The sequence below is a fragment of the Petaurus breviceps genome, unplaced genomic scaffold, assembly GCF_028583685.1.
Source record: "Petaurus breviceps papuanus isolate PSGF00001 unplaced genomic scaffold, PetGlider_PUasm1.0 490, whole genome shotgun sequence".
NCBI classification, from domain to species: domain Eukaryota; kingdom Metazoa; phylum Chordata; class Mammalia; order Diprotodontia; family Petauridae; genus Petaurus; species Petaurus breviceps.
This window is the reverse complement of record NW_027186352.1, coordinates 22,768,853-22,791,030: the sequence shown is the minus strand read 5'-3', so window position 1 is coordinate 22,791,030 and position 22,178 is coordinate 22,768,853. Positions and strand designations below refer to the sequence as shown.

The following is a 22,178-nucleotide window of genomic DNA, read 5'->3' as shown; positions in this document are numbered from 1 at the left end:
TTACACGGCCAGGTGTTTCTGGGTGGGTGCTGAGTGTCTGAGCCCGGAATTCGATCTCCAGGTCTTCTCAACACTGGAGCCGGTGCTCTTACTTGCTGTGCTACCTGGCCGCCCCCTGGAACCAATTTCTTGACGTTAGCCCCTGCAGAATGGGAGGTTTAGACTAGGTGACCCTCTGAGATCTAGTGTTCTGTGATGCTCAGTTCCAGAGGATTCTAGAGATGAACGTGGTGTGCGATGTGCTGAGGGCAGAAGCTCAGAACGGAAAGACCTTCTCCCTTATGGCATTTTCCGCTACTGCTGCTGAGTGCACTTCCAAGTCATACCACAAGCGCCACAGAAAGAATAAATATCGTGACCTAAATAAAATCCCACGCTGCTTGCCAATTCTCTAGTAAAAATAATACAAAAGTTCTTTCGAGGCATTTATCTTAAAGACAAAAAAGGAAAAGAAAAGACAAATTTCAGCACCAGTGAATCCACACAGGAGACATTCTTGTGGGTTTCCTTCATACCAATAGTGAATCCCTTTATGGAATTCCCCAAATTAAGGAATTTACCAAATAATTCAGTTTATCATTTATTTTGCCAAGTAACTTTCTAAAGAAATCTTCATTATGCAAGTCAAAATAAATGGATATATGGTTTTGGATACTTTATTTGGCATCTGTCTGATAGACTACATAAAGCAAGCAACTCTAAAGACCGCGCCTTGAGATGATCTGGTACCAGATCTACACACTAGGGAAAGAGAACAGCAAAGCTGGCCCTGCCTTCAAGAGGCTTACTTTCTATTAAGGAGAAGAAAAACTATACACTCTCATACAGAGGGGGAGAGGGAAAAGACCTATGACTTCATTGATTAAAGGGAACTCCCAAGTAAGGAAAATCTTTCTGCCAAAGCAGGTTTGTGCCTTCTCTGCAGATTGTAGTACTAGAGAGTTGCCTAGAGAACTGAGGGATTGACCTCTTAGCCTGATGTGCCAATAGCATGGCTTGAACTGAGATCTTTCTGCCTCTGAGAACACTTCAATCTATGCAGTACACCATGCCTGCTGACTCTCTCCACTCTCATCTCCTCTCTCTCCTTTTCTTTTCTCTCCTTTCTTTCTCTCTCCTCCTCTCTCTCCCTCTCTTTCATCTCTCTCCTCTCTTCTCTCCTTTCTCTTTCCTCTCTCCCCTTCTCTCTCTTTCTCTTCTCTCCTCTTTTTCCCCTCTCTCCTCTCCTCTTCTCTCTCTTCTTCTCTTTCTCTTCTCTCCTCTCTCTTTTTTCTCTCTCCTCTCTTCTCTTTCTCTTCTCTCCTCTCTTTTATCTCTCCCTCTCTCTTTTCTCCTTCCTCCCTCTCTCCTCTTCTCTCTCTCGCATGCTCACTCATTCTTGCTCACTTTCCTTCTTTCTATATTTAGATATTCACATTTACATATACATAATATATGTGTATATATCTACATATGTAATGTACACAATGAATACAAGATATCTTTAAGAGGATCAAGTAGGGGAAGTGGGGATACTTAACCTAGAAAAAGAGAAAATGTGGGAGAAGTGAGGACCACAGAACCATTGGTTTAGAGTTGGAGGACATTGTAGAGGCATCAAAGCACAGAGAGGAAAGGGGAATTCTCCAGGGTCACACATTAGGTGACAGGCAGCATTTGAACCCAAACGTTCTTGGCTCTAATTTCTGTCTCCAGTGTTTGAAAGAGTGTCATGTCCAAGACAGGAGTTAATTCATTCTACTGACCTGAAAGGCCAGGACTAGTAGCAATGGATATAAGTCACAGAGAGGGAGATTTAGGCTCAGTATTGGACATTTTCTTTACATTCAGAGTTGTCCAAAAGTGGGATGGAGTGGGCCACTCCAGGAGGTAGGGAGCCCCCCATCTTAGGGGTCAGTTGGAGGCTATGTCATCCTTTTCAGATATTCCGTGGGCTCAGTGACCCTTTCAATCCCCCCCATCTCTGGGATTGAGAGGGTCTATGCCCATCCACAAATGGATAACCAACATTAAATTCAGGGTCTCCTTCCTCCAGCCAAGAACTAAGTTGAGTTCAACGAGCAACAAATTCACCAGACATTTGCTAAGGCCTCCTGTGCACAAGACACCATGCTAAGTGCTAGGAAAACAGTGACAAAAACAGAGACCAAGCCAGAGCGGGCCAGGTGTCTCAGCACACACATAATTCTGTTTTTGTCCTTAAGTCAAATGCAAACGATGTGGTGCTACTGATTGTGGTACATTATTCATATTTTTTCCCCTTCTGTCTATGTGTCCAATCAAAAGTGCCTGTATGCTCTCTGTCTTCATTAAAATGCCAGTGCCTGCTCTAAGCAGAAACTTGTTACCTTGAGGGACTGATCTGCCGCATTGCCCTGGGAATCTTCTGCCTTTTAATTGTGTGGGTTTCCTCCTAAGCTTTTTTCTGGAAATTAACCCAAAGTGTTTGGTATAGCTGAGGATGTTGTGTAATTCTTGTTATTTTTTGTCATTGCTTGGAAATACTTTTAACATGGGTTTCCACGTCTCCTTGGTCTTTGGCATGAATTTTAGAGATTTCCTTAATGAATAGTGTTCCTCCAGTGACTTCACACAGTTCCCCCAAGTGTCCCCATTTTTCTGAGCCATGTCCCAATTTATTTATTTTTTTTCTCCCCCTGGAAAAGCAATTCAAGTTATTCTCTCTCTTTGCAGGATGGATTCACACCCTTGGCTGTAGCTTTGCAACAAGGCCATGACCAAGTAGTTTCACTACTGCTTGAAAATGACACAAAAGGAAAAGTCAGGCTCCCCGCCCTTCATATAGCTGCCCGCAAAGATGACACGAAAGCCGCTGCCCTGCTGCTGCAGAACGACAGCAATGCAGACGTGGAATCCAAGGTGAGCCCTTGCCAGGGCCGGTGGGGGCAGGGATTGCAAGCAGATGAGACCTGCCTTTGTCCGGGTCCTCTTCTGTGCTCAGGCGTGTTGACAGCAACAACAACAAAGTAGACCCAAGCTAGAAAGGCACTGAGGTGGCTGCATTGAGCTTGCCTTGAGAAAATGGGAGTCACGTGTTCCTAGCGTTTTTTGTTTTGTTTTTGTTTTTTGCAAAGTACTTGTGTTTGTTCCCTGGCAGATGTCACATTTTCAACTACAAGATGGTATTTGATTTGGCAAGTGTCAGGCAGGGATGATGGCTACCACATACTAACGGGCATGTCCAAAGTCAAACTTGATTAATGTCATGAAGGCTGGATGCAGTACAGTGAGTTTCGATATGCTAACAGAAACCTGTTGACTATTAGAAGTCATCTGGCCAAATGACTGGCACTGTCTCTGTAATGCCGGGTCAGAGTCTCTTTCAAACACCAAAAGCCCAGCAAGAGCACATATGGCCTCTGAGATAGACTGTCATTTAGTTCTCATTTCATCTAGCTTTCTTTCCATGCCTCATGCTACATCATAGCCGCCATATCATATAGGCACCACAAAGCTTTCTGCATCCATGTCACCGAGAGTGAACTAACCGTTCATTTTTCCCCCTCTTTGCTTCCCAATATGTTAACCTAGATGGTGGTGAATAGGACAACCGAGGTATATGTACCCGTATCTCTCTATATCTGCATCATCCTTTCATATCCCAGTGCTGCCGCATCATTACCCCTCCCCCTCTTCTTTGCATCGCCTTCAGTAGGATAGAGACCTGCTTTCTTACCAACGAATAGCATGTGCTAAGATAAGGCAGTAGTTGGATCACCAGGGCTTTCTGCAGCCGAATCTGGCCTCTCAAAATAAATTCATGGATTCCGAGAGCCTTAGTGCCTGCCATTGGCTGAGGGAACCAAGACACAAAAACCCTTGGAGGTATTCATCTGTGATGTGGAGAGCTGCAGACAGCCCTGAAAGTGTGCATCCAGAATTGATGGTTTTTTGGTTTGTTTTTAGGCTTCTGCATGACACTTACCCCTGATGGTGTCAGCAAAGAGAACCTAGTCTCAGAATGGAACGATGCCGCCATACTCTCCAAGGGAGGCAGCACCAGCTAGCATGGCAAAGAAGCTTGCTAAAGATTTAGACGTGCATTTAGTTGTTCTAAGGGTCCATACTGTGGGGACGGAGTGAAATGCTGCATGTTTTAGCATCTTTCTTTAAGGAAGTAAAATGACCTCAGTGTGAAAATGAGCTGTGGAACTCGTGCTATTGACTAAGGCATTTGACAGTGAGGCCACTAACTTGTGGATTTTTATCACAACTGCAAACGATTGCCCACCACGGGAGATAGAGCTTTACAGTACTAGCACTTTAAAAAAAAAAAAAAAAGCAACGCACCACCCATTAATCAAAGGGCATTCGATGTTATTTTAATTTGCATCTTCTTTGAATATATCAAATCAACTGAAGTTTGGCAAAGATTTTCAGTGAAGGATTCAAGTATCAGTGATGGAATAAGGGTATTTTGCTTTCCACACAAAAAAGGAAATCTCACTACCTGCTAGCAATTCTTGCCATTTGAAGAAGGGTTGGCCATTGTATCCATGGTTCTGCTGCTGGTTTGCTCAAATCTATATTCCTGGTTCTTCACTGCCTGGACCTTCTACCTAGTAATGTGGGTGATCTGGGCTCCCCTGGGAGCCTGTCAGCAACTGACAGTAATGAACAATTAGGACAGAATAAAATCTTAACTTTCAGCATATTTTGCTTCCTCTTTTTTTTCTTTTATAAGTTTGCTGCGGGTTATGGGACAGAAAGTTCCCGGGTGGGGAGACATCAGAAATCCATTGAACCTCTCTGCTCTGCTTCCTTTCCAGAGTGGCTTCACCCCGCTTCACATTGCTGCCCATTATGGAAATATCAACGTAGCCACATTGCTGTTAAATCGAGGTGCTGCGGTAGACTTCACTGCAAGGGTAAGGATTCAGTCCAAACTGTGTGTGATGTCTTGGGAAACTCAGGTAATGATCCCTTCCCTATAAAATACGTGTCTTTGTGTTGGTGTGACATCATTAGGCTGTGACCTTCTCATTGGGATGTGAGTTCCTTGAGGGCAGGGACTGGATTTGTATTAGTTGGTCTGGGTTTTTTTTCCCCTCTCTTTGTATCCCCAGAATTTAGCACTGGTACCTATGGGCACTGAGTAAATGTTAATTGAATGACTCCAGTGGTTGTCTAACTCGTTCAGGCTTTCTGAACCTGAATTTCCTCCTGTCAATATAATGGGGGTGTTAGAGAGAGGCAACATTCTCTGCTGGAGAAAGCCCTTGGTGGGGAGTCCAAGTACCTGCTTTCAATTCTTATAGCTGGCAATTTATCAGCTGTGACTCTGGGCATGTGACTTCTCCTCTCTGTATCTAAATACTCTCATCTGTAAAACTGAGGATTCATCTAGGTTATTTTGAAGACCCTTTCTAACTCCAGATGACACGTCTAGAAAACCTCTTAAAATCCCTTCTGCCACAATCCTATCCGGTTCTGAGACATTGCCTTTATTGACTCGCATAAACATCCCTGGACCAAAATAAAACTCAGCATGCTCTAACCGTCCTGTGGAATTCCTGTGGTTCTGCCACCATTGGCTGGTGATTTAAAAACTGTTCCCCAATTTGAAATCCCCAAGGAAACTGGGACCTTCCTAAGTTTGGGGGAATTTGTGCCAAAGGATATAAGAATTAAAAGGGACTATCCAGTATGAACCATGTGCAGAAAGGCATCCCTACCATGACAATAGTGACAAGTGGTCGTTGAGGTTCAGATTGAAGACCTTCCATGAGGGAAAAACCCGTTCCCATCCAAGGTGGTCCATTCCATAGATGGTTTACTTTCTTCCTTCTACATTCAATGTTCAGCAAAGCTCCTGGTGCTTAGTCAATGCTCACAAATATTTTTCATTCATTCCTATCTCTATTTGTTAAAAGATTCTTCCATATGTCAAGCCTTAATCTGCCTCTTTCTAACTTCCAGAATTTGCCTTCCAGAACCAAGCAGAGCAAGTCCCAATCTCTCTTATGTATGACAGCCCTCCCAGTCCTTGAAGGCAGAAGCACGTCCCCATTCCTTCCCTGGTCTTTCTTCCCCAGTCCCTTCAAGGAGTCTTTATTTAGCAAACATTGCAGGACTGTTTGCCATGTTGGCTGTTCTCCTCAGGTTCTCCCTGGCCTTTCAGTGCCTTTCCTAAAATGTGGCAAGCAGGTCTGAAGACAGCATTCTACATGTGGTCTGACCAGGCAAAATACAATGGCAATGGAGGAGGCAACTGCATTAGCATTCTTGGCTGCCATATTAAGCTGCTGACATGTATTGAGCTGGCAGGCCACAGTCTGTTGACCTTGCAGATTTGAGTATGAGTAAGTTTTACAATGAGTATTCCAAGTGTAGAAACCAAAAATGAATGTTTTTACCTCCACTGTCTAAAAGGTTTTGTAAGAAGCAAATCAAAAGGCTTAACAAGAGCAAATTCATATTCTTGGAGAGAGAAATCCCAGGGCCAAGTGGCAATCTAGCCAATTATTTTGAATTTTCAATTCAGTAGCTGCTCAGCTAAAAGAGATAGCCCTTGGTGGGGAGTTCTAAAAGCTACTTTGTCAAATACTTCATTCCCAGGGGTAGGAATGATGTGGGAGGTCCTGGGGTGTTATAGGGTACACATTTCCTCCCTACCACAGCTCTGGTGGGGCACTTCCTTCTCTCTTTCCTCTCCAGCTCAGGAAAGGGTGAAAGGAAGCATGGGGTAGGAAATATTAATAATGCACTGGACTTGGAGTCAGCAAATCCTGGGTTCACCTTTGACATTTACTAGCTTGGTGACCATGGGAAAGTCATTCAACATCTCTGGGCCTTGGTTTCCTCATCTGTAAAATGAAATTAGTTGGACCAGGAAGTTTCTAAGGACTCTTTCAATGGTAAATCTGGGATAGTCTGATCCTGTAATCCAGCTACCAGCCACAAAAGAAAAGAAGCTGGAGATTTTTATAATCTATCCAGTGAGTCAACAGTATGCTATGTCAGTCCAAAAAACGTCATAGGAATGTAAACTGTGTTCCTAGAGGTGCAGCTTCCAGGATCAAGGAGAGGAGCTTTTCCTGCCTGTATTTTGGCCTGTTCAGACCACATCTGGAATTTCATATTAGGTCCTAAGTGCTACATTTCCAGAACAATGATATGTTGGAGAACGGAGGACAATCAGACCAGAACATGGCCTGGATGTCAAGTTAGCTGATGGAATAAAGGAGGGTTAGCCTGGAGAAAAGAAGACATAGAGGAGATATGAAAGTGTTCTTCAAGTATTCACAGAGCTATCTGTCTGCCTCAGTTTCCTCAAATGTAAAATGACTATAATAGCACCTACTGTGAAAGGTTAGTGTGAGGGCCAAGTGATATTGTATTTGTAAAGCTCTTGCCTGGCACATAGTAGGTGTTTTAAAAATGTTAGCTAGGGATGGCTAGGTGGCGCAGTGAATAGAGCACTGGTCCTGGAGTCAGGAGGACCTGAGTTCAAATCCGGCCTCAAACACTTGACACACTTACTAGCCATGTCACCTTGGGCAAGTCACTTAACCCCAACTGCCCTTCCTCCCCTTCCAAAAAGCAAAAAAAAAAAATAAGAATGTTAGCTATTATTAGCCATGAAGAGGCATTATTAGACAATGTCCTTAGTCGTAGAGGCCAGAATTGAGAGGAATCAGTGAAAGTTGCAGAAACCATGGTCACTTGCAGCTCTTTCTCCTCCAAAGGACTCTTTCCCAGACTCTTCAGATATCTGTTTTCCTCCCCTCTTAGAAGTCATAGATGGCTTTGAAATTAATGACTGCTAAGGACAGTTTTGATGGAATTCAACAAGCATTTATTAAATACTTACTGCTTTGTGCTGGGCACTGTCCTAAGTCCTGGAGAAAATGCACAAGAATGAGAGTCCCTGTTCTCTGATCTCACTGCCAGCACCCTCCCCAAGCTTGATTCCTGGGAGCAGCAAACACCCTCATGGTCCTGTATGGGGAGGAAGGGGCCAGAGGGCTTCTGACTTGGGGTTTATATTTTCTCACAGAATTAGGAGGCAGCATGGTACCATGGAGTGAGGAGAGGCTGGTCCCAGGACCTCAGACCTGCTCCTGCTTTTGATGCTTGCTACCTCTATGACTTGGACCAAGTCTTTCCTTCCCTCCCTGAGTCCCAATTTCTTCACCTGCAAAATGAGGGGTTTGAACTAGTGGGTTCTGAGATCTCTCTCACCATCTCTAATTCCCATGAATAAGCACGTCTAAATAAAGTCCATCACCTAGTTTGATATTTCTAATGAGCAAGGAAGCCTAAGCTTTCTTATATTCCTTCAAAAGGGAAGTCTTGATAATGAAGCAGATGTTCATTTCTTATTTTTTCTCCTCTTTTAAAACATAATTTGAAGTAATAGTAAGGGATTGTGATAGAGATTAAATTTATAATTTCATTGATACAACCAACTCCCTGGAGAGGAAACTCCCTCTACCAGTGCAGGTCAGTACCTGCTCAACTGTTTAGACCCTGGGAGAGCTAGTTACCTAGAACACACAGAGGTAAGTGACCCACTCAGGGTCACACAGTCAGGATATGTTGGAAGGGGGACTTAAATGCAGGCTTTTCAGGCTTTCCAGTCTTGCTCTGTGGCCACTGTGCCATACCACCTCCTCCGTGGTCATGGCTTGCTAACTCCTGGCTGCTCTGGTCATAAATGGTCACCATTCACCTCTACAATATAAAAAGGACCTAACGAAATAACTGAAAGTGCCAAGATTTTGATGGTCATTAAAACAGTTAAGAGGACAGTTTATTGTCAGGCCCTTTCACCCAGAATGATTTGGCTCAATCAGTCATCATTTATAAGGGCCTACTATGCACCAGGTGCTTGGGACAGAGACAAAAATGAAACTGTCCTTTGCTCTCCAGGAGCTTCCATTCAATTGTGGGAAATACTTCCACCTGTAAAATGCACAACAGAAACTCAGGTGGTTTCAGGGTAAGGGGAGGGCCTTACAAGGCAGGGGGAGGGGTCACAAGAAAGACCTCATGTAGGGAGCGGCATCTGAGCTGAATTCTGAAGGAGACCATGGATTCTAAGATACAGATAAAAATGATCGATGTAATCACCAAAGACTGAAACTGTTGGACTCTTTATTTGTCAGATTTTACCTTCATAGATTTAGAACTCGAAGGGTCCTTAGAATTCAACCCCTCGTACTACCTCCCCATTTTGCAGATGGGGAAACTGAGGCAAATAGAGTTAAGTTACTTGCCCAGGATCACACTACTAAGGATTAGATTAGAGTCACTTGCCCAGGATCCAGCTACTAAGTACTGGAGGTGGGATTTGAATCCAGGTCCTCATGACTCCAGGCACAGTGCTCTATGCACTGCACCAGCTAGCTGCCCAATTCTTTAATTCAAACTTTTCAGTAATAAAGAACAGCCTGATTTAGTGTGAAGGAGTGAGATTTTGACAGCATGAATATCCCTGCTTAGCAGGCTGGTGAAAGATACTAACTGGGAGGCCTTCCCCATAGGGGACCCCTCTAAGCCCCTTGCTTCATTTTTCTGCCCATGACTTGGCAAGCTTGGTTGGTGACACATCTCTAAAAAAAATTGACATGCTAAACCAGAGGTGGGGTATTTTTCTAAGAAGGGATCCCTTATTACCCCCTTCATTGCCATTTCCTAATTCTTAGCTTTTTCAAGAATGTCCCCAAATTAATAGATACCCATCAGGAAAAGTTTGAAGAGACTCCCTTGGGTTTGCCTTTTGCCCTTTGTAGACCTCAGTTTTCCCAAATATGAAACGAAGGCATTGGACTGGATGAACTTTAGTATCCTTACAATCAGTCATTTGAGCCAGTCAGTGTGCTTGGTGCTAGGGACACAGAGACAAAAGTGAGACAGTCTCTGTCCCTCAACAGCTTACAGTCAATTGGTGAGGACACTCTTTACACCTGTAGATGCATCTAAGATAAAGCAAGGCTGTTTGGAGGAAGAGAGTCTGTCTAGGCTCTAACTAGCAGCTTGAGGGAAGTGGGAGAGGCTTCACAGAAAAATACCCCTTGTCCTGGGCACTGGAGGAAACCTGAGATCCAAATATGAACAGAATGCTTTCCACACTCCAGGCCCAAGGGACAGTATGTGCCCAAGCTTTGGAGAACATTCCAGCTAGACAGACACTGTTATTTAATCAATCAAATCCATCCACAAGCATTTAGTAAGCCCTAACTGTATACCTGGCACCATTCAAAGGGATGCTAATACACACACATATACAAAGATAAAAATTAGCTAGCACATGCCTTCAGAGAGCTGACTTTCTAATGGGGGAAGAGAACACGGACATATCAGAGGGCAGCCGTTGGGATTCTTCAGCAGCCTTCTGCAAGGGACAGTCTCCAAATCCCAGCAGCCCAGTCTGGGATCCTGCGCGCCCATTAAAGTAGTCGATTAGAGTCACCATGTGCGTGGCTGCCCTGCAGGGCCCTGCCCAGAGCCTGGGGTTGGTTCCCATGCTCTGGCTGACCTTGCTTAGCACTGAGTCACCACAGAAATCCTGTCTGGGTGATGTCAGCCGGTGGCCCCACCGCAGGCTGAGGTTGTTACTCAGAGCCCACAGCTGCCTGCTGGGTACAGTGGTGGGGTGAGGGAGGAGAAGGGAGCACAGCTCACCCATCATCCCCTGAGGGCCGTGGGTGTGCACTGACCAAGCAGAGCCCGGCCAGAAAACGAGGGCAGCCCAAGAAGCCTCCTGGGCTGTGGAGCTCCTTCCAGGTGATCCCAGAGTAACGGGGATCCCAGGAGGTGGAGGTGTGATGATTACATCCAGGTGCATGGGTGGGGTCAGTTCTTCTGCCATATGTACCTGCCCACCTGCATTTTCTTAATCTAATTTGTTAAAAATAAAACCAACCCATGTAACAAATATGCATCATTCAGCAAACGAATTTCCACCATGTCCATGTCCAAAAATACATGTGGCTCTCTCCAGCCCCTTGCTGTCAGAAGGCAGCTGGTGCGAGATTTCCCAGCATCTCATGTAAAATATGAAATAGCCCATGGAACCTTCACACACACACGCACACGCACACACATTCACACGCACACACACACGCACACACATTCACATGCACACACACGCACGCACACACATTCACATGCACACACACTCACATGCACACACATGCACACTCATTTGCACGCACACACATTCACATGCACACACACACGCACACACATTCACACGCACACACACATGCACGCACACACACCCCTTCTATCACTGCTTTCCGCAGCCTCAGCTTTCCTCATTATCCGGGTTCAAATAACCCCCAAAGGGGACAGTGGAGCCTTCAGAGCATGTCCGCTCCCCATCTCCATGTAGCCAGTTATCACTCTGGCTGCCGCAGAAAGAACCAAACCCAGCGAGCCTGCATTAAGTGATGATTCTATATCAAGCCCTGGGGCTCCAGAGACAAAAATCAGGCAGTCAGAGTCAGAGAAGCCCATGCTTTATCACTGATATTGTTCCTGTAAAGCACAGTTTTATAATAACAACACTATAGTAATGATAATAAAAATCACAATGATTGTTGCTATTATTAATTATGACAATAATTATTGCTGTTATTATTGTAGTAATTATCATCATTAATTATAATAATAATTGTTGTTTTTATCGCTTTTTGTCCCAGCCTGTGAGAAGTACTTGGAACTCACTATCAGGAAGCCCCTTCCCATGGTGGACAACACCTTCTCTGTATAACTTAGGAAAGAGTTTGTCATAGCACTGAGAGTGTGAGGGACTTGTCCAGGGTCACACAGCCAGCATGGATCATGCCTCAGAGGCTGGGTCTAGCCACCACACACATTGACCAGCTACATTCTTTAAAAAGGAAAAGACAATCTTTTGTCTTTGCTTCCCAAATGCTTAGCATGGTGCCTGACACGTAGTAGGGCCTTATACATGCTTATTGATTGATCTATTCTAGAATAAGCAAAGGCTGGAGAATGCTTAGACACACTTGGGTGGTGGGGTGGAGAGTATAGACCTTGGAATCAGCAAGAACAAAGTTCAAATCCTGCCTTGGACACTTACTAGTTGAATGGGTCAAGTAAAATGAGGAAACCTCTCAAATTAATTAATTAAATGAAATCATTTAATTAATTTAATAAACATATGTAAAACACATGGCAAACCTTAAAATGACCATCAGTGAGAGCTGCTGTTGCGTTGTTTGGCCACTAGGAAAGGCTTAACCAATAAGGTTAAAGTCAATAGATTAACATTTGGCTGGCTTGAGACTTTCTTCACTAAACATTGTCCTCTCCCCATTCGTTAGAAAGTAGCTGGGACAGCAAGGGGGAAAAAGCTACCAGAACCTGGTGCTGGCCCTGGACCTTGGCCTCTCTCTTTGGTGACATCTTCCATTCTAGGGGAAGGACTGAGCGTTCTCTGGCCATTCTGTTTTTACTTCTGGCCTCTGTCTGTAAAACCCTAGAAAGAATGCTGCTAGCAGTGTGAGCCAGCACACATTCTTTCCACTCTCTGGGCCTCAGTTTCCTCATCTGTAAAACAAAAGGGTTGGACTAAATAGTCATGAAGGTCACTCAGCTAAAAATCCTGTCCTTTTATGGAGCGGGACAACCTGGGAGGCTCAGAGACTCAACCTGGTATCATGGGAAGAATGGGAGATCCTAAATCAGGAGAGGTCTGGGTCTGTTTCTGTGTGTGTGTGTGTGTGTGTATGTACCTAAATAAAGACAGACCCAGACAAAATATGCACTGACCTGAATGAGAATGAGTAGACAGACAAAAATTATGATGGAGATTCAGATAAAGTAGCCAAAAAATGTTTATACTTTACAAATCAAAGTTAATTAATTTAATTGTAATTATTAAGCAAGTTTAGTTGGTGGTTCTGTTGAAAATTAATTTTTTAACTTAAAACATTTCAATTAAAAAAAACACAAGCAAGTACCTAGGTGGTCTCCAAGTTCCTACCACTTCTAAATTCTCCAATCCTATTACTTCAGAGAATTCGATTGGGGGGGGGGGTAGATGGTGGCAGCTTAAAATCTCTCTCCTGAGCCCCAAGAGGAATAATCAATAATATCCAAATTTCTAGAGCATTTTAAGATCCACAAAGAGCTCTCTTTCCACAAGTCTATGAAGCAAGCAGTGAAACCATTAATGTCCCCCTTCTGCAGAAGAGGAAAATGAGGCCCAGCCATCCAATGGCTCCCACAGATCTATCTACCTTGATGCCCAGGGAGTATCCCAACTGGCCTTCCAACCCAGGCCTCCTAACTCCAAATGCAGTGTTCTTCAGACTAACCCAACACTGCCTTTCTCTTGAGAAAATATTTTCTTTAGAGGAAAATCAATATTTTTTCTTCATTAAACAGAATTGTTTCTTCCCTTTAAATCAGTAACAGACTTTAATTTTTCTTCAAAGATTTCAATGCCCTGGCAATTTGTAGACTCTTGAAAAAGAATTTAATTAAGGCCTCCAGGTAGGACATAGAAATTTGAGAGTCAGACCAGATGTGTAAGGTGAAGGTAAAGCATATGGACATGGTTTGCCAGAATCCCAGACTTCCAGAGTTAGAAGGATCACCTAGTCTGACCCATACATGGCCTGGAATCTCTTCTCAGTGACACCTAACATTGCCCATGCTGCCGCTCTCTGAAGACCCCATCGAGAGAGAGTTCAACTGCCTTTTTTGGGGGCCATCCTTCCCAATCTGGGGAAGCTCTAATTTTTTATAATAAGTTTATCTATGTCTTTAGTTATCACATGATCTGCATTTCCCAGTGCATCCAACCTTTGTGGCAAGATTTAAAAAGAGAGAGAAAAACCAGTCCAACCAAACTAGCATTGGAAAATTCCGTATGTGATAATCTGCTATTTCCTGGGCAGAGGGAACCATCAGCAGGCAGGCGGACCAATGCCCCATGACTTAGAGGCCTGTAGTGTTGTCTGGGGGCACTTAGAGGCTGTGCTTTGCCCAGGATCACACAGCCACTATGGTTCAGATGTAGGATCTGAACCCAGAACTTCCAGGTCTCTTCACTCTGTCACGTTGATGGTTTGGGTTCTGAAAAAGAGACTCTCCCATTTGTGTATTTGTCCACACCTGGTCTTGGCACATCCGTCACAGACACTTGTTGATTAATGGATTCTAGACCAGCAGGTCTCAAGCTTTTTGGTCTCAAGGCCTCTTTATACTCTTAAAAATTATTGAGGACCCCCCCCAACCATCAAGAGCTTTATGTGGTTGTATTGATATTTACTATATTAAAATTAAGACATCTTGGTATTTATTTTATAAAAAAATATTTTTAGTATCTTATTAGACCCCTAAGTCAGTCTTGGGGGTCCTCAGAAGAATCCAGATCACATTTTAAGAACCATTGTTCTAGATTAAACAAATGCTGGAGAATCTTGTTTGGGAGATGGGGAAATTTCTTTATAAGGTCATTAGCTTTTTGTTTCACTGGGTAAAGGGTTTCATTGAATTCCCTTCGGGCACCCACCCACCACCCCCCATCTGGGGGAAGGTAGCTGGATGGGAGGGGATTCCTCTCCCAGGCAACACTAATATAGTTTTATTAAGAACTAGAAATAATACTAGCCATCCATTTATCATCAACCTCCAATCCCCCCTCCAAAAAAAAAAGAAATTTAAGATTGTGGTTTTCTCTTTTCTCTGCTTTTTGAATATGTGAATAGCTCAGTTCTGGGTCTCTCTATAACCTTTGTAGTGGAAACTATACATTTAGTTGACCTGAATAAATACTATTTAGAAATTCTATTTCTAATGTTCTATTAATGTGGGGTTGTTTCTTTAACCTTTTATTTTAAGAAAAGAAAGTATTTCTCAGCAGTAAATATCTCATTTTCACAAATAAGAGAAGACAGGGCTGAGGACTTGGCAGGGCTCTGAACTCAAACTCCCCCCTCCTTGCACGTTGGCACCTGTCTGGGCACATGTGACCATCACATAGACACCATCATTTGTGCTTACATGTTCTAGGGTCCCGCCTTCCCAACTGGAACCTGCTTCCTCTCCATGTCTCCAAGTCAAAGGGCCCTGGGTTCAAATCCCAATTCATCCACCAGAGTCCCTTCCTCCTTTTTCTCATCTTTTAAATGAGGGCATTGAGCTAGGTAAGCTCTAAGGCCCATTTCAGCTATAAACCTTTCCATGATGCTTTAGGAAATCTGTAGGAAGGATGGAGACAAAGCTGACTTAAACAGGAGAGCATGTGCCTATAGGAGAAGCAACCATGGTGATGGTGGTGGTGGTGATGATGATGATGATGATGAAGCACTTTAAGGGGAGGAAAAAGGGGAACCAGCATTTGTTAAAAAACACCTACTATGTGCCAGGCAACTGCATGTGCTAAGCGCTTTTCAATTATCATCTCATTTGTTCCTCACAACAGTCCCATTTTACAGTTCAGGAAACTGAGGCAAGCAGAGGTTAAGAGACTTGTCCAGGGTCACACAGCTAGTAAGTATCTGAGGTCACATTTGAAGTCCAGGCCCCGTTCTCTGGGCTCTGTGGCATCCCCTAGCTGCCTTTTAAGTGGAGTTTGGGGAGGAAGGGAGCACCCTAGGGGATGAAAAATCCCTCTCCATGCTGATTTTCATATGTGGATTTGAAGCCTTTCACAGTCTGGCTCCAGCCCACTTTTCCTGGCTTAATACACAATAGGTGGGAGATATAAACAAAGGCAAAAGACAGCCCCTGCCCTCATGGAGCTCCCAGTCAACAAGCAGAGGGCCTCCCCTTAGTCCCTGTCCCCAACAATCACTGTTGTCTCCCCCAGGTAAGCTTCTTTAGGGCTCAACTGACTTCCTTTGGGAATGAATGAATAAATAAGTAAATGAATGGATGATTAGATAGATAGATAATTAGGTAGGTAGACAGACAGAGGAATGGATAGATGGATGATTAAATAGGTGGATATAGACAGACAGACAGACAGACAGACAGACAGATAGATAGATAGATGATAAGATAGAGGGATTCGATAGATAGACAAACCAACAAGTAGAAAGAAAACACCAATAAATAGATGTCTCTGGGACCTCAGTGCATGTGTACTAAAGCCTTAATAAATGTGGCTTGATTGATAGACTGATTCCCCCAAGCCCGGACAAGAGCCCAGGAAGGGAGCCAGGGCGTTGGTGTTTGACCATGGGCTGAGCTCTAAAGACGTGTTGTTAGAAGCCCAGCTGGCCTGACCAGACCAAAGCACTGGTGTTGGGAAGGGCAGGGCAGGGGAAGGTGGTGAAGTCGACTCTGGTGGGCACGTCTGAAGCTCATCTGGGCAGGAAGCAGCTAAACAAAGGAGACGAATCATCGCAGCATCAGAGACACAGGCTGAAAGGGACTTCACAGCCACCGAGTCCAACCTCTTCATTTTACAGGCAAGGAAACTGAGGCCCACCGAGGTTAAATGACTTGCCCAGGTCACTTAGGTATGTGTCACAGGTGGAACTCGAGCCCAGGTCCTCTGACTTCAGACCTAGTGCCCTGTGATGAAATGGAATGTTAGAGGAAAATTAATCCGACAGTGTGAAGGAGAGACAGAAGCCAAGAGTAATATTCATAACAAGACCTGTTATTTCTGTCGCATTTTAAGGTTGATCCTCTGATACTGCCAAGAGGCTATTATCTTCCCTCATCTGTGCTGTTGTCATCCCCATTTTAGAGATGAGGTAACTGAGGCTGAGAGATGACATGACTTGCCCAGGGTCACACAGCTAGTAAGAGTCTGAGTCTGGATTTGAACTCAGGTCTTCCTGACTCCAGACCAGCTGCTGTCCAGTGAACCCTGAGGGTCTCTAAACTCTCAGATCTGGATCCCTGGTCCCATGATCTGTCAGGGAAGCCATAGAAAGCATCTTGGCTCCATTAGGGAAGTTGGACCCGATGACTAGATCATTTATGTGACTCCATCCAATCAGCAGGCACTTAATAGATGCTTTTTGACTCAACTCTACTTGGACTTTCAATGATGCACTGCCTGAGACATCATCTGCGTAGCCCATGTTATTTTAACACCAACAGGTGGGCCAGGATTGGGATTCCAGGGCTCTAACCCAGGTCTGTCCTAGAGAAACCAGAAGCCTCTTCCCCGTCCTTCCTGAAGATGTCAGATTTTGCCTCCTATGGTAAAGGCCAGGCGGGAGGGAGGAAGAATGGTCATTTAAACATTCTCCTAATGAGGGAGCCTTTAGCTGGCACTGAGCTAGACTCTGTCTTGCGAGCCCAACAAACAAGGGCAGAGCTTCCTAACCCAATCTCCACGAGTGTGAGGGCTTCATCAAGGAGAGCCTGCCCATGGCTGGGATGGTGTAGTGACTGATGCTGCCGTGTATGTATACCAGAGCTGAAGTCAAGAAGACCCGAGTCCAAATCCTGCCGCAGACTTGCCAGCTGTGTGAAACCAGGCAGGGCTGTCCCCCCGACTCAGTTTCCTCATCTCTAAAATGGCGTTAATAATAGCACCCACCTTTTACGCTGTGGCGCAAATCAAATGAAGTAATATATGTGACACTTAGGAACCTTAAAGCCTTATATAATGCTTAAAAAAAATTACTGATCAATCAGGGGTAGCCAGCTTTCCCCTCTAGGGGAATGACTGTAAAATTTTCAGTGTAGCATTTACACCTCAGAAATCAGCCAAAGACACAAATCAGGACTTGGTTTGTTGTTTTCCTCATTGTCAAGACTAGGAAAAAGTTAATAATATAAATTAAACTTAAAAGTATGCGTGCATACTTCCCCCCCCCCCTGCCAGTTGTGAAACATTTTACAGCACACCTCTAGACACTATCATATTTTATTATTTCACAGCAGGCATTATTATTTCCCCTTTTACAGATGAGGAAAATGAGGCAGTCCTAAAAGCAGTAACAGTGATACTAACAGGGATGGCTAGCCTTGGCACACAGCGTTAAGGTTCCCAGAGTTCTGTCCCCACATCAGCTCACTTGATCTTGAAGCACCCCTGTGAGGGGGGTGCTATTTTATCCCCATTTTTCAGATGAGGAAACCAAGATAGACAAAGGTTAAGTGACTTGCCCAGGACCCCATGACTACTGAGTATCTAAGCCAGGAGTCAAACTCATTTTTTTGTTCTGACCACATTTGGAACCTTAGTGAGAACAAGCACTTTTAGGATTATCTGTTTAAACCTAATATGTGCTTGAGATTATTTTACCATTTGTTGATTTTTCATGCTGTTGTTCCATGGGCTTATTTGTGTCTGACTCTTCCTGACCCCATATGGGGTTTTCCTGGCAAAGAAGCTTATTTTACAGATGAGGGAACTGAGGCAAACAGGGTCTGAGACCAGCTTTGAACTCAGGAAGATGAGTTTTCCCAACTCCATGTCCATCGTGACACCTAGCTGCCCAATTTTAAAACAGAAAGGCTTTAATTTTTGCAGACCCAGATGCAGGGTCTCCATGCAAGGGAGGTCAGGTAAGGTTACCGGCACCCTTTGCTTTGGACGCCTGGTGTACCAGTATTGTTGGCACTGAGATCTGTATTGCCCAATTACCTGACTGTTAAAAAAAGAAAATCTGTCCTTAGCCAACTCCAGAATCCCTAGCTCTGGTCTTCCAACTGGTCAGAGCTGCCTGCTGACACAGGGGAATCCAGAGGAAAAGGATGCCTGGTGGAGCTTCACCTGCCCGGGCTTTCCTGGGGGTGACTAAGGACCTACACCTGTGATTTCATGGCTATAGGGAAACGCCCTCCACCAGTGCAGGGCACCTCATGCAACTATTGTCCTATATTTGGCAAGAAGGTTGAGAGGGCAGGTGACTTGCCCAGAGTCACACAGCCAGGAAAGATCAGAGGTCTACCTGGATCCCAGGCTACATCTTCATCCGCTTTCCCATGCTATCTGGAAGAACCAACTTTGGACTCATCCATAAGGTTTTAATATATGAAGCAGCTCCTTCCTCTCTCCTCCCCAAAGGGCAGCAGATTCTCTCTTCCTGCTTCCCAAGATACTTAGCCTCAGAGGCCTTGGACTGAGCCCCTGCTCTGAAAGTTCACCTTTAGACATTGACCAAAGCCAGGCCTTGGGACCATTTAGGGCAGGTTTATCTTACTCAGCAAGGCTCCCCAAGTGTGTCTGCTGCTCACATCCCAGAGAGAAGTCCCTGTTACTGAGAATTTGGGGGAGATTAAGTCAATCAGCAAGTATGTGAGCCCTGTGCCCGGCCCTGTGCTCTGCATGGCCACAGGGCTCTAGAAACAGTATATGGTGTCAGCTAGTGCAAGGAGCCAAGGTGTGCAGATGCTTGGCGGGTGAGCCACTGCAGGGGCTTTAGAGAGGAGTGATCCAGCTCCCCCATTTTTCAGGCCAGGTTGAAGAAAGGATTTGCCTGTGACCACACAGCTAGACAAAGGCAGAGCTGGTGTCTGTGTCCAGTTCTATGCACGGCTAATTCAGATGTTTGTTTTACATGGCTGTCCATATTTGTAATGGGCTCTGTACTCTGTTCTCTGTGAGTAAAGGAAGGAGGGAATTTGGAACTGAAAATAAAATGCAATTGAAATTTGAAAAAAAAAGTGATGGAAAAAAGTTAATAAAACAGATTAACCTCAAAAGTATATCTTGCATTAAAAAAAAATCCTGTTCCATGTCCCTTCCTCTCCACCTCCTGTGGGCCAGTGCAGCAAAGGCATCTCTTGGGGCTGGAGGGCAGAGAGGAAGAGCAGACTCCTTGTAATAAGAAAACGGTCAGGTGGGGGCTTGGTCCTGGGCCTTCTGGGTGTCTCACCCAGCTGCCTTTGGGGGCTCCACATCCGAGTTTCAGCTCCTGGGGGCAGGATGTGTCAAAGAGTCAGACCTGCTTAATCTGCTGGGAGGAGGAGGGACGTGTGTGTGCCTGTATGTCCATACTCCCAACTTTCTCAGAGAGAGGCGGTGTTACCTGGTGTACATGGCTGGACTTGGAGACAAGGGGGTCTGGGTTCAGATCCTGCCTCAGACAAGTTACTAGATGGATGTTTCTAGGCATTTAACTTTTCCTGGCTTCAGTTTTCTCATCTGCAAAATGGGGTGGGTTTGGACTCAGTGATGTCTAAGGTTCTTTCTAACTCTTAAATCTATGACCCTGTTGAAATCACTAGCTTTGAAAACCCCTGCACAGTGTGATTCCAGCCTAGCCAGTAGGGGATGCCACAACACACAGAGCGCTGGACCTAAGGTCAGGAAGACCTGAATTCTAATCCAGTCTCTGACACTTACTAGCTGTGTGACCCTGGACAAGTCACTTGACCGGCCTGCCTGAGTTTCTTCATATGTAATACAGAGATAATAATCGCACCAACATCCCAGAATTGTTTTAAGAATCAAATGAGATCATTTTTGTCAAGCGCTTAGTGCAGTACCTCCTGTGTAGCACGGACTGTTTGAATCCCAGGCTGACTCCAGGCCTCCCTTTATGACACTTCACGTTAACAGGCAATAATAATAATAATGGCCAGCATTCATATAGCACTTTGACGTCTGCAAAGGGCTTCCTATGCCTTATATGCCTTATCTCATTTGACCCTCACGACCACCATGCTATTATCATCCCCATTTTACAGATGAGGAAACTGAGGCTTTGAAAGGCTTGCCCAGACAGAGTCACACAGCTAGCGAGGTCTTCCTGACTCCATGCTGACCACCACCCGGCTGCCAGAAGCCACCATCCCACCTTCCATCAGTGCTCATGTCTATGAGACATCTCCCAAGCTGGGATCGCGGCCCTCTTCATCTCTACTTCTCCAAATCCTCGTCCTCATCCTTCCAGGCTTAACTCCCGTGCCTTCTCCTTCAGGAAGCCTTCCTTGCTCCACCTACAGGTGTCGCTCCCCTCCAGGGGTGTACCTGGAGCTTTGAAGCTGCCCTTTTGTGACCCTCCAATTGCCTCGTGTTTACTCACCATTAATATCTTCCAGTAGAATGTAAGCTCCTTGAGGGCAGGGATGGTTCCACCTTCTGTCTTTTCATCTTCGGTATTTAGCACAGTGCGTTACACATAGTAGGCACCTAATAAGAGCTTGTAGAATTAGGGGAAGAAGGAACATGGCAACTTGTTGGTTGCAGTATTAACCTATACTTTTGTAAAAATCTGAATCATCTCATTACACTGACGTTAAAGAAAACATAACTCAACATGTATGTGTGTACGCGTGTGTGCACATCACGCTTGTATTTGAAACGACATACTATCACAGATTTTATAGCTAGAAGGGACCTCAAAGATTCAGCTCCCCACTTTAGAATTAAGCAAACAGGGCCAGCATCGGGAAGTAATCTTCCTAGGGTAACTCAGCAGATCTGGTGTGCAAAACAAGCCCAGGCCAAAGGATCCTGGGTCCAGAGCTGGGAGGACCCTCAAAGGGCCATCCAGTCCACTCTCCTAATTTGCGTTTGTGAGAAATTAAGATCCAAGAGATTAAATTAAATACTTAAGGACTGGGTATTTTGGTCCCTTTTTGGACCTTCTTAGTGCACTAATTGGTTGGATTCTTTTTAAAGGATACACCTGGGCCCCAAGGTGGTGAGCAAGATAACAAAGCAACACGGTGAGCTTGGGAATTTCCTGTGAGCTTGGGAATTTCCTGTGAGCTTGGGAATTTCCTGTGAGCTTCACCTTTCATATGCCAAGGGTCCAATGAACAGAAATTTAGGACAGGATAACGAAGCCGATAGAGAGACCAAGGAGACTTGATTTTGGAATTAGGGAGTTTTAGAGAAGGCCGGAGCTGGCCCTGGCCAGAGACCCTTGAGACACATTTAGGGTTGTCCTCAAGGTCAGAGCTATTTTTATAGTCATACTGAGGCATTTAATTTTAATATGGTAAATGTCGAGAGATAAAAGCCACGTAAACAAAACCTCTCAGGGTGGGTCCTCAGTAAATTTTAAGAATCTGAAAAAGGTCCTGACGCTAAAAAGTTTGATAACCACGAGCCAACAAGTGAGTGATTTTCTGTGCACCACATTCTCATCTCTAATCTATCTCCCAGAACCTTTTCTTTTTCCCTTTGCTCCATAATAGCTTTTACTTTGGGTATCAAAAACGTAAGATTTTCCAGTTTTGTACAATAAGAAAATCACCATTTCTGTGACTATTAAAGTCATTCTTTAAAAGATGTATTTCTGAGTAGT

General features: G+C 44.6%; 1 protein-coding gene across 9 annotated transcripts in view; it reads left to right on the top strand.

Moving 5' to 3' along the window:
- Positions 1 to 22,178, top strand: part of ANK3 (ankyrin 3) — a 741,327-nt gene that overhangs the window by 508,661 nt on the left and 210,488 nt on the right. For all 9 annotated transcript variants that reach the window (XM_069101834.1, XM_069101837.1, XM_069101836.1 and 6 more), the window contains 2 exons: positions 2,695 to 2,880; positions 4,791 to 4,889. In XM_069101834.1, coding sequence (XP_068957935.1) covers positions 2,695 to 2,880; positions 4,791 to 4,889 — 285 coding nt within the window. The remainder of the gene's footprint in view (positions 1 to 2,694; positions 2,881 to 4,790; positions 4,890 to 22,178) is intronic.